Genomic DNA, 12,149 nt, shown 5'->3' with positions numbered 1-12,149 from the left:
AGGAACTAGGGAGCTAGGAATACTAGCGACAGAAATCAAAACACATCATGAAATCAAGGAAAACTAATACAAACAGAAAAACACTGAGTCCACAGACTCAGGACCGTAACACACACAAACAGGCTAGTTTCCAGTAGTAATAAAGTTCACTGTTATTCCACAAAGTAGAACAGTGAAAGAAAACACAATTAAAAACCAAAAGTAGGTGTGGAAAAAAAAAAACGTTTTTATTGTTTTTGCACATTTGGTGTGACCCTGACATGATTTTCGCAAAACACTAATCAGCCAGAGCTGGTATTGGTCTTTACCATTACACAAAATCATATCTTAAAAGCTGTGGATGCTAACAGACAGACAAACAGACAACCTGAACCAATTGCATACATACTGCCTCAGGGGAGAATAATACTCTGGTATATACAAAACAGAATTTTGTATTTTGTAATTTTGGGATTTCTAATTACTATAATGAGATGATGAGATGAGATGATGAGATGAGATGATGAGTTAGCCTTTATTTGTCAGTTGCAGGTCTTTTGCCCACAACCGAGATGACAGACCTTGCCGACCGTACATACAATACAAACATCACATCGGGGAGACAGGTCAGGCCAGGTAGCAAGGAAAAAACATCGAAATGTGTAACACAAAAGGATAATACAGGAATGCACAGATATCAACACACATAACACAATAAACACAGACAAGCAACATGGGAAAGTGTTCCACTGTGTACATCTGAACACTTTCTATAATCTATAATCTATAATCATTCAGTCTCTATGTTTCTATATATGTTTTCCCTTTTGCTGGAGGTCTAGCTACCTAACTAAGCTCCATTAACTCCTAAGAATCTGCTGGCTCTGCCTCGAGTATTTCAGTCACACTCCATTTTATCTGCGCATTCTTCCAACAGTGCCTCAGGTATGTCTTGCTTTGACCCCACAACAGACGCAATACTGTTTTCTAGGTGTGGATTTCCCTTTGCCTCCTCCTCAACTCTTTCCAACACCTCCCCATAGCCCTCTTTCTTCAGATTATCCACAAAGTTTTCAAATAGAGTGAGCAGAGGAAAGGCATACTCCTGCACCCTCTGATTAGGCTTGATTAAGCCAAAGAAATATCCACCACTGTGCAAACTAACCACTGTCCATGACCATCGAAAACTGGGGAGCCAGAAGAGCCATGATACATTTTAGAGATGTAATTCACACAGATACTTTCATATGGGTCATTTTTGATCGCCTGATTGATTGCATAAAGAGTAATAAATGTTCCTTGTAGTCCTCTAAATTTTTGTTAACAGCCTCCTAACGTCTGTCTTTCTCAATGACACCTGTAGAATCCATTTTTTTCACTCCTCCTCCTGGGTGTCTAACGATACAGGCCTCACCATCTGAAGGTACAGGTCCAAATCTCTTGAGGGACCCTGGTGGCACTTCCACTGTTTCTAGCTTAAGTATGACATAATCAAACTTCTCGTTGCCAAAAAATACCTTGGCACTAATCTTGTTCTTCTCTGATTCGTGTTTTTCAAAGTTGAAGACAGCAGTAATTGTGATTGAACCCAGTCTTCAAATAAGTGGGCATTCATCAAAGACATAGTTGTCAAAAAGCACGAATTCTGTGCCCTGCTTTATGGAGGAACCAGTTATGAGACAAACTGAGTCGCTCAGCTCTAGCAGCTCCCTGACTTTGTGAATTTCACTAAAAGACTCCTAGATCTTTCCAAAGTTCTCCTTCCTCAGGTTAAATGCTTCCTGTAAAGAATTCCCAGGGAATCTACTTTCCATGTGTTGTTTCAGATGTACACACTGGGCACGCAGTAGTTCATAAATGTTCTCAATGCTGCTGCCACTTTTTTGGCAGCTCTTTTTAGACTGATTCCCATCCGCTCTGCTACATTTAAGATTAATCTTATTTGTCTGTGAAGGTTCTCAGTCATCCAGGTCATCGTTGATGATCCTCTACCTAATTGCATAAGCCAAGGTGTGAAAATGGGTGTGGGTCACAATCAGCCAGGGTTTTGAGTGAGCTCATTGTGAAACCTAGCCCCAAGGGTGGGGCTAGGTTTCACCCATTTTCACACCTTGGCTCATGTGATTAAGTACAGGATCATCAGGGGGTCCTTTGTCCCTCCTTGGTGGGATACTTCCACTAGGTTTAAATCTGGGACTCTCCACCATTTTACCTTAGAACTGAAGAAACTTCTTGGATGAGAGGTGAAATGTCTTCAAGCAACCTAAAGAAGTCCAGACGCTTTTCTTTCCAAGCTCCTTAGATTAATCTTATTTCTGTCATTCGTTGTGCATTATTTCATGTTCTTGTTTTGATTTTTTTAAAATCTTTTGCTTCAGTTTTTGCTGGTTGCACACAACAAAAGTGACATCACAGTTGGTCAGTCTGAAGGAAAAGGTGTGTGAGTAGGTCACAATATTTAATCTATTCAGCAGACTTTCAGTAAATCCTTTTTTAGCCTCACTGTAAAATTGTATTCATACAGAAACTTTCAAAACAGGGATCACAAAATGCTTCACAACAAAATAAAAGAGCAATAAACTCAAAAATAAACCAAATGCAAGTCTAAAGTTATTTCTTTTAGTTGTTTCATAGAGGACATTGAAACAGCTTTTGTTTATGTTATTCTACTACTATCTTAAACCTTTAGTGTCTCTCACTATCCACAGAGTAACATCCAGATGATCTTCCGGGAATAGTGATGTTGTTTTCAATAGAAGTGATTGTGCCGTAGGTAACAGGTTTAGGTCTCCAGGTTGAGGTATGATGGTGATGAACGTCAACAGGAAGTGAGGTACCTTTAAAAAACAGTTAAACCTTTCAAAATCCCAAATCCTGCTTCATAGTAGAGGTCTCAGATAAATGTTCAGATAAACAAAGTCTAATATGTTCAGTTAGTCATGATCTATGAACTAGAAAGAGGATAATGCCTACAGTCAGTCAGATAATACGTTTTCTCCCTCATCCACCTCAATTTTATCTAAAAGCGTTTTCCCAAAACACTCCTGTATACAGAAATGTTCAGATACAACAAACAAGCACAACAGAAGGGATAAACTCTTTTTCTTGCCTCTGTTTGCTGTGCCTGATCACAGACTGGATACAAAGACAAGCATCACTGGATCAACGTGATACTGAAGACATAAAAAAAACTAAAAATGTGAGAATTCTCAGCCAAGTCCTGAAGTTAAATAGAGTATATTTATTTCTGTCACCTCTAAATGGATTTATTTACATGAAAACACTGAATCATACTGAACCTGTGATCTATACATTTATTATTTTGTGTCATAAAACAGTAAGGTTGTGTTTTCTTGTCTGTGAAGGTTCTCAGTCATCCAGGTCATCGTAGTCAAAGGAGTTTGCAAAGAAAAGCGTCTGGTGACGCATAAACTCAGTAGCACAAACTCAGCCACTTACAACATCTCGAAACACCTTGCTACCATCCTTGCACCTCTTGTGGGGAACACCCCACACCACATCAAGAACTCCACCGACTTCACCGACAAGGTCCAGAAACTTACCCTGGATCCAGATGAAACCATGGTGTCCTTGGATGTAGTCTCTCTCTTCACTTGCATACCCACCACGGAAGCAGTGGAGACTGTCAGAAAACGACTACAAGAAGACAGCTGCTTGGAAGACAGGACCAACTTCACACCCGATCAGATTTGCACACTGTTAGACCTCTGCCTTACCACAACATACTTCAAATACAACGAATGCTTCTACAGACAAAAACATGGCTGTGCCATGGGCTCCCCCGTGTCACCTATTGTAGCCAACCTTTACATGGAGGAAGTGGAAAGGAAGGCTCTTGGCTCTTTCAAAGGAAGAGTACCCAGCCACTGGTACAGATATGTAGACGACACCTGGGTCAAAATCAAGACACAAGAAGTGGAATCCTTCACTGCGCACATTAACGCTGTGGATAAAAACATCAAGTTCACCAGGGAAGACACTAAGGATAACTGTTTGCCTTTTCTGGACGGCGCTGTGCACATTGAAGAGAACGGCAACCTCAACATCGAACTTTACCGGAAGCCCACACACACGGACCAGTACCTCCTCTTTGACTCCCATCACCCTCTGGAACACAAACTTGGAGTAATTAGGACCCTACACCACCGGGCAGAACATGTTCCCTCCAAGCCTGAAGGGAAAAAGAAGGAACACACACATGTAAAGGAAGCACTTAAAACATGTGGTTATCCTAACTGGGCGTTCATAAAGTCAGCAAAGATGCACAGAAAAGAAGATCAGACACCAGTGAGGGAGGATAAGAAAGACAGATGCAACAACGTTGTCATCCCCTATGTAGCCGGTGTATCAGAGAAACTCAGGAGAGTTTTCTCCAAGCACGACATCCCAGTGTACTTCAGACCCAGCAACACACTCAGACAAAAACTGGTTCACCCGAAAGACAAAACTCCAAAACACAGACTGAACAATGTGGTGTATGCTGTACAGTGCAGTGAGGAATGCCCAGACCTCTACATCGGAGAGACCAAACAGCCACTTCACAGGTGTATGGCACAACATAGAAGAGCCACCTCCACAGGACAAGACTCAGTAGTTCATCTGCATCTTAAGGATAAAGGCCACTCTTTCGAGGATGCCAATGTTCACATTTTGGACAGAGAGGACAGATGGTTTGAAAGAGGAGTGAAAGAAGCCATCTATGTCCACTGTGAGCGACCATCTTTGAACAGAGGCGGTGGTTTACGACACCAACTGGCTGCCATCTATAATCCAGTTTTGAGTTCCCTTCCCAGACGCCTTAACGCCCACTCACATCCTGGGCCATCTGACCTCAGGAATTCGCATGATAAGGTGGGGCCAGGTTTCACAATGAGCTCACCCGAAACCCTGGCTGATTGGGACCCACACCCGCTTTCACACCTTGGCTCAGGCGATTAGAGGATCATCAGGGGGTCCTTTTGTCCCTCTGTGGGGGGGAAACTCCCACTAGGTTTAAATCTGGGACTCCCCACCATTTGACCTTAGAACTGAAGAAGGTTCTCGGATGAGAGGTGAAACGTCTTCAAGCAACTTAAAGAAGTCCAGACGTTGTGTTTTCTTGTTCTGTAAAGAGGGGTGGTTTGTAGTGTGGTGAAACGGCCACATGGGGGAGCTGGTGTTGTATTATTTACACTGCAGCCTTAAGAGGCGCTGATTTCAGGAACAACTATAGAAGAAAGCATCAATGATGCACTTAATGATGCTTCATCATTAGGTGTCTCCCTGTCTGTAGTTTTATTGTCTCTCTTATTTTCATCTTTTTTTTATTTCTTTATAGTCAGGTTTCTTTCTTTTCCTTTTCTTTTTTGTTTGGTTAATCTATATATCAGTTTTATGCTGGTTATGTGGGTCCAGATTACGCTAAATATTTCTATAATGAGGAATTATTGTTATAAAAGTCATGAAAGAGCAGAAAAGACAAGGTATATACATGCCTGGAATAAATGTTTCTTTTATTTTTTAACATAAATGTCTGTACTTATGAGGTAAAGATTACGTGTGGCCTGGTGCAACTCTGATGCTGTTTCTGAATTATTACATTTGGTTTTTGGTCTGACTAGGTGAATGGACTGGTTCTTATGTATCGCTAATCTACTCTAGGTGAGCACTCAAAAGCATTTTGCACAACTTGCCTCACTCACACAAAAACTTTTTTCCTATGCTCTTTCTATTTAAGTGCTTTCTGTCTGACATTCACACATATTCATACTCTGATGGATGTATCAGAGAGTAACTTGGAGTTCGTATCTCAAACAAGGATATTTGGCATGCAGGCTGGAGCAGATGGGGATCGAACCACCAATCTTCTGACCTGCTCTGCCTTTTAAACTACAGCCAAAATGCCAAAGTCCGAAAGTTAGCTGTCTGGGCCTACATTTACTTCTTCACTGAGACAGTACTGACCACCAGAAACATCAACGTGTCCTGAATCAGAAGCAGTTGATGGGTCAGTACATGTGACCCGCTGACCAACAGTAATTCTGTGCAGTGTAACAGAGGAAGGCCTTAGGAAGCCCCGGCCCAGGAGGAGCATCCAATTATCCCACAGAATCATCAACTGAACTCCACTTTGAGGATCTTTGCAGATTAAATTTCAAAGTTTTGTCGTGATGCCAAATAAAATATCCTAAATCTTAAACACAAAACACACGAAAAGATCTAAAACTGTTACAGAGTTAGGACTTAAAAGATCTAAAACCAATAAAAGCAAACTTGTATAACATGAAAAACATTATAACACACTTTGCACAACTTCAGCTGTCAACTGCTGATCGCTGCATTCGAGTTAAGTGGAAAGTAAACATTTACCTCAGCTTCATTTGGTTACTTTGCTTTATTTGGTGTTAGCAGCAAATTTGTTCTGGCCTGGGCACAGTTTGCATTTTAATGTCACAGCACATCTAAAAAAATATTTTACTTATATATAAGACTGAACAAGTCACTTGGATAAAACAAAACGTTCCTGCCACTAGGAACCACTCTAACATGAAGGTGATTTTAGCATTTGTTTTTTATTTGATTCAGAACTCAAATAATAACAGAAAAACACAAGGTGTAAAAAACATGATTTTCAAAGGATGGTTTTCATTACACTAGTAGTTCTAAAACAAAAAAACAAACATAATAAAATCCTCGAGTGATAGATCTGAACAGAAAGCTTCTCACCCAATAGATTAGAAACCTCTATTAAAATCTAAACATCAAACTAATGCCACTTACAAGCTTGGTTTTAAACAAGACATCTTTATCATTCATCTCCACTTAACGTAATGTGCCGTAAAAGGTAAATACAAAGTATCTGTGTTTTTCAGGTGCAAAGTCAGAAATGTTCTTATTTCATAAATTATTTTACTCAGCATGAGGTTACATCTGCAGTATAAGCTTTGACTGTAATATATCTCAATAAGAACTGACATGTTAATGCTAAAACCTTGGGCTAAAGTAACTTCACTAAGCTCCAAATCCTCCTGTGTCTTATACCACAGGTCCCCAGAGGCACAGGTTCAGGTTACATCTTATGTGTTCAATTCTTTGAAGAATAATGCATCAGAAAATTAGGAATCTCTGGAACCAGAAATAGCTTGCCAGACTCTAACTTGCATATCTAACTGACTTCCATTGGCTCCTCAGCACTGAGTATCTCTTTCAGGTGTGGGTTTCTTTTTGCTGCCCTCTCAACTTTCTTCAACAGCTCCTCATTTTCACTTTCCTTCAGGTTTCCCACAACGTTTTCAAATATAGTAAGAAGAGGAATGGCATATTCAATGACACTCTCATCACTGTTGACTGAATCACAGATATAACCTGCAGTGTGCAAACCAAAAACTCTGCCAAGTCCATCAAACACTGGAGAACCAGAGGCACCATGATACATGAAAGTGTGGTAGGTTGCTACTTTTCCTGCTTTACGTCCACCTATCAATATTTCATCAATGCCATGCTTTTTGAGCCAGTCACTGATTGTTTTGATGATGACCAGGTTTTTGTACTGATACAAATGTTCATCAATAGCCTGCCCTCTCTTATCTGTCTCAATGATACATGTAGGATCCATTTTTTTCACCCCCCCTGCTGGGTGTCCAATGATGCAGGCTTCACCATTGGCAGGCAGTGGTCCAAACTCACTGAGCAGCCCTGGTGGTGCCTTTATGTTCTGTGCTCTTGTTTGCTGGTTTGGTTTTGAGCCTTCAGGGTTGAGCTCCAGAACTGCATAATCTAGATCAGCATCAAAGTCAATGAATGTATTATTTGCTCTAAAGTAGTACAAATTTGTTTCTGGCTCAGACTTCTCGTAGTCAAAAATAGCAAACACTTCTACATCCTCCTGCAGCTCCTTTCCTTCAACGTAACCATCAAACAAATGTGCGCTAGTCAGGATGAAAGTATCAAACAGCACAAAGCCTGTTCCCATAGAAACATCCTTAACAACGACTTTGCAAACTGACTTTCCCAGTTCTAGCAGCTTCCTGACTCTGTGAACTTCACTGAAGGAGTGCTGGATCTTTCCAAAGTTTTCCTTCCTGAGATTCAGTGCTTCCTGATACAAATCACCAGGGAATCTACTCTCCATCCATCGTTTCAGATCTGGAAACTGCTCACGCAGTAGTTCATAAATCTTGTTTGTATCAAGATCACTGCTGGTTTCTTTCACTGCGGTTTTTACACGGATTCCCTCCTGTTGTGCTAAATAGACGATCTCTGACCCTAATCTTCTTTCACACGTACTTTGAGAATTATTTGATGGGCTTTCTTGCGGATTTCCATTGTGTTCTTTTTTATCTTTTGGAAGGCGTATCTTGAATTGTTTCTGGTGTAGTTTTTCTACCTTTTGTGTGCATACAGTGAGGCGTTTGGGGTCCTGATTGTTGGACAGCTCAAAGTAGCCAAGATCATCAATGAAGCGACCGTCTCTCTTCAGAGCCTCAGCCACAGTTATTCCCTTTTCTCCATAAACACAGAGGTTCTTGAACTGTTTTACATCATTATTTTTAAAAAGTTCCTTTGTTTTAGTGTGTAGCCCACCAACTGTGTCTATAAAGAAGACAGAATAGTGCTCTTTTGGATGCACTATTTTGGAATGTTGGATTTACCTTCAACTTTTTCTGCTCTACATGATATGATCAGACTCTCACCATCATCAATACAAGAACAGGGGAAATGTGTTGCAACGATTGACTTCTTATCCTCTTTACCTAGCTGAATGATAATGTTCTCATCTGCACACTTAATCTTCTCATTGCATTTCTCATTTGATTTTATGGCTTCCAGCACTGTGCAAAGCTGATTACACTGAACAGTATATTCATAACTAGCTTGATTGAATTTCACTGTAAATTCATGGGAATGTTGAACCTGGAGGAAATTAGAGAGAGATGGTTAGAAACAGAGTGGCGCTAAAAAAGCAGAGCAGTATTTTGGTCATGTAATGTAACACGGTATACTTACAGTAAAATCACTGTCATTTTCCTCCTTTGGTCGAGTTGGCGCAAATCCCTGTAGAAATAACAGATATTAAAATATATTAAATACATATCAAATTATTCAATATCCAAGATTCTAAGTGTTTATTGTCATGTGTCCAAAGAAAATAAAGCATTTCTCTGTGCAATGAAATTCTTTCTTTGCTGTCCACCCTCAGATGCCGGTTAATATATACAATAGAAATAGAACAGAAAAAATACAAATAGTACAAATAAATAAATGAAGACAGAAAAGGAGACAAAATATTGAAGTGTGAAACAGAGATGTGTGCAAAAGAGCTGTAGCTGTAATATTAAACACATTAGAAACTTAAAATGTAACTATATTAAACATTTTTTAACAATTAGCTCATTTCACACCAACATAAGACCTCACCTGAGAGGGTGTAGCTCCCTATGGCTCCATGCTCGTACTGCTGCTGCTACCACCAGGGCTGTCCTGATTCAAAGAAACTTTGGTTTTACTCAGAATTCTCTTGTTAATGTGTTGCTTCCGTAACTGGATACCCAGCCAGATTGCCAGTCTTCTAGCTTGCTTACTTGCCACAAGTGCACTGTGCCACCTACCAATAGAAAGGAAAAAATAATGTGCACATTTCCACGAGAGAAATCCCACGCCTGGACCGTCGTTGACCGCCGCCATGATTCTAGCCTGCTTTTTACATCCAACACAAAAACTGCAGTCGTGGTGCTTTTGATTGTACTCAGAACTTGGAAATTCTGCCTTCTGAATAGGAAGATGTAGGTAACACCAGACTGCAGATGAGCTGCATACAGAGCTGGACTGGGACAAAAAAATCGTCCCGGGCATTTTGACTAGAGACCGGCCCACCATTATAGGAAAAATCATAAAGCCTTTGAATGAAAATAAACACTGTTGTGACAGTGATGTACACTGTTCTGATGGTATATATGTATCAATCTATCAATTGTTTGTTGTAAGACTCAGATAATTATTTTTTAAAAGCGAGACATTTTAAATGAGAATAATAAAGAAAAGTATTTCCTTGTCCCCCCTTTCCTGTTAATGCCCTACCTGCCCCCTGGCAACACTTTGCTAGACCCGCCCCTGCACAGTTACCAGCTGTCAGCTACGTAGAAAAGGATCCTGGTGTTATTTGTCTCTCAGAAACAGTTCATAACTTCCTTCAACTCATTCATGTCACCTAAAAGGTAAACCTGTTTCTCCATCACCTGTTCAGCTCTGATGATTCAGTAAGGACATCTCCTGGTTTCATCTGCATGTTTCCCTCTCACCAGATAACCAAACCGATATCATGACCAGCAGCTTTACAGCTGTGGCTCCAGCAAACATCAGCTGATACTAGAAATTAATATTTAATAAATTCTAACAACAGCTGATCAAGCTTAAACGTGCTGCTGTTGTTTAACGCGACATCCGCTGGTTTCCTCTTTCTGGCGCAAAGTGGGCGATAAACAAACGAGAGAAAAGCCGATCAGCTGATCATTGATCAGTTTCCTGATTGAAGTAGAAACGGGAGAGGGAGGGGGAGAGAAGAAGAGGCAGCTGTGCAGCTTCAGCTTTGTGTCTTTTTCATTGTAGCTGAAGTCCGGGACAAACTGTGTTCCTTTTCACCTCAGTACGAAACGCGTAATATTTTCTCTGAATACGAGACGATTCTGTTTTTTACGGGACGGTTGGCAACTCTAATAATTAACCTTATGAACAAAATAAAGTTCAACATCAGTAACATAGCACCCACCCAGCTGTATAGAAACTCCGTCATGCTAGCTAGTACGCAGTACGAAAATGTCAGCATACCGAAAATAAACTCCACCTAAACTTGGTTTATATCTGACTCAGATAGACTGCAGGTCATAACTTCTTACCTGAAGTTCAGTTCACCTGACACTCGGACCGGCGGCCGCCGGGTCTCTCCTCTTGCCTCCTTTTCCTTCATCCACCTGCTGGCTTCCACCACTTGCTAATGTTATTGAATCTGTGGAAGCTCCGCGATAGCCACCACACGAAGTAACGAGTAACGAGCCTATCTAAATCCCAGTAACGAGTAACGCGTTCCTGGTTTTGGCATAATAACTAGTTACCGTGCTCGTTACCACAATAATAACGTAGTTACTGTAACGCGTTACTTAATAACGCGTTAGTCCCAACACTGGCGACAAGTGATAGATATCCATATTATAAATGGGGAAGGATGGATACAGCACTTTCATTAGCCTTTTACTTACAGTTTGCCTTGCTAAAAAGCACCTGATGTCCCCCATTTTCTTTTGTCGTTTGGGAGGCATTTTCTCCTAAAATTACATTGGCTCCCAATAGATTTTAGAATTTGTTTTAAAATTATTGTTTTAACGTACAGAGCACTAAACAGCCAGGCCCCAGATTATTTATCTAAGCTTCTCACAAAATACACTACCACTCGTCGTCTCCGCTCACAGACTCAGAGTTTGTTGGTTGCTCCCAGAACACGTCTGAAGACGAAAGGGGACAGAGCCTTTCAGTCTGTGGCACCAAGGCTGTGGAACAGTCTACCTCTACAACTACGTTTGGTTGACTCTGTGGAATCCTTTAAAAAACAGTTAAAAACTTTACTGTTTAAACAAGCTTTCTGTTGACCAATGCTTTTTTACATTTTTAATTTACATTTAAACTCTATATTGTGTATATTGTGCATTTTGCTATTTATCGTACTGTTTATTTTAATCTCTGTGTGCAGCGCTTTGTGACTACCTGTCTATGAAAAACGCTTAATAAATAAACTTTACTTTACTTACTTAACTAAAATTAAACAGAGTATGTAATGTACTTGTTTTTGTTGGGGGAAATGGTGGGGAAGTCTTCACCAGATGCCTCACACCAGCAGGCTCAGTTTTTCTACTCAAATCTTCATGAGATAGATAATTAATGTCTAAAAATGTCCACAAAAAAAAAAAAAATTCCCGTTGATACACATTGTTGGCTCCTTGCCATTATCCAACACCACAATGACAACACATATTCTAATATTTTTTAAAATGCTGAAAAGTTTAAATTCTCCCTTTCAAACTAATCCTTTTTATCACACTTCTTTAATAATCTCTGCCTGTGCATAATATACAATGGTGTTTTCACATACATTGAGCACACAACCAGAAAGCTCAGACTTG

General features: G+C 40.3%; 1 protein-coding gene across 1 annotated transcript; it reads right to left on the bottom strand.

Moving 5' to 3' along the window:
- Positions 1–6,487: 6,487 nt before the first annotated feature.
- Positions 6,488–9,568, bottom strand: LOC120438959 (serine protease FAM111A-like). The gene is made up of 3 exons (XM_039609571.1): positions 9,397–9,568; positions 8,986–9,033; positions 6,488–8,892 (listed from the first exon to the last, which is right to left on the bottom strand). The coding sequence occupies exon 3, from the start codon at positions 8,108–8,110 to the stop codon at positions 7,145–7,147; it is 966 nt and encodes a 321-aa protein (XP_039465505.1). The 5' UTR covers positions 8,111–8,892; positions 8,986–9,033; positions 9,397–9,568; the 3' UTR covers positions 6,488–7,144.
- Between the last annotated feature and the right edge of the window lie 2,581 nt (positions 9,569–12,149).

The sequence above is a fragment of the Oreochromis aureus genome, linkage group 3 (genome assembly GCF_013358895.1).
Source record: "Oreochromis aureus strain Israel breed Guangdong linkage group 3, ZZ_aureus, whole genome shotgun sequence".
NCBI lineage: Eukaryota > Metazoa > Chordata > Actinopteri > Cichliformes > Cichlidae > Oreochromis > Oreochromis aureus.
This window is presented reverse-complemented; position numbering and strand designations above follow the sequence as displayed.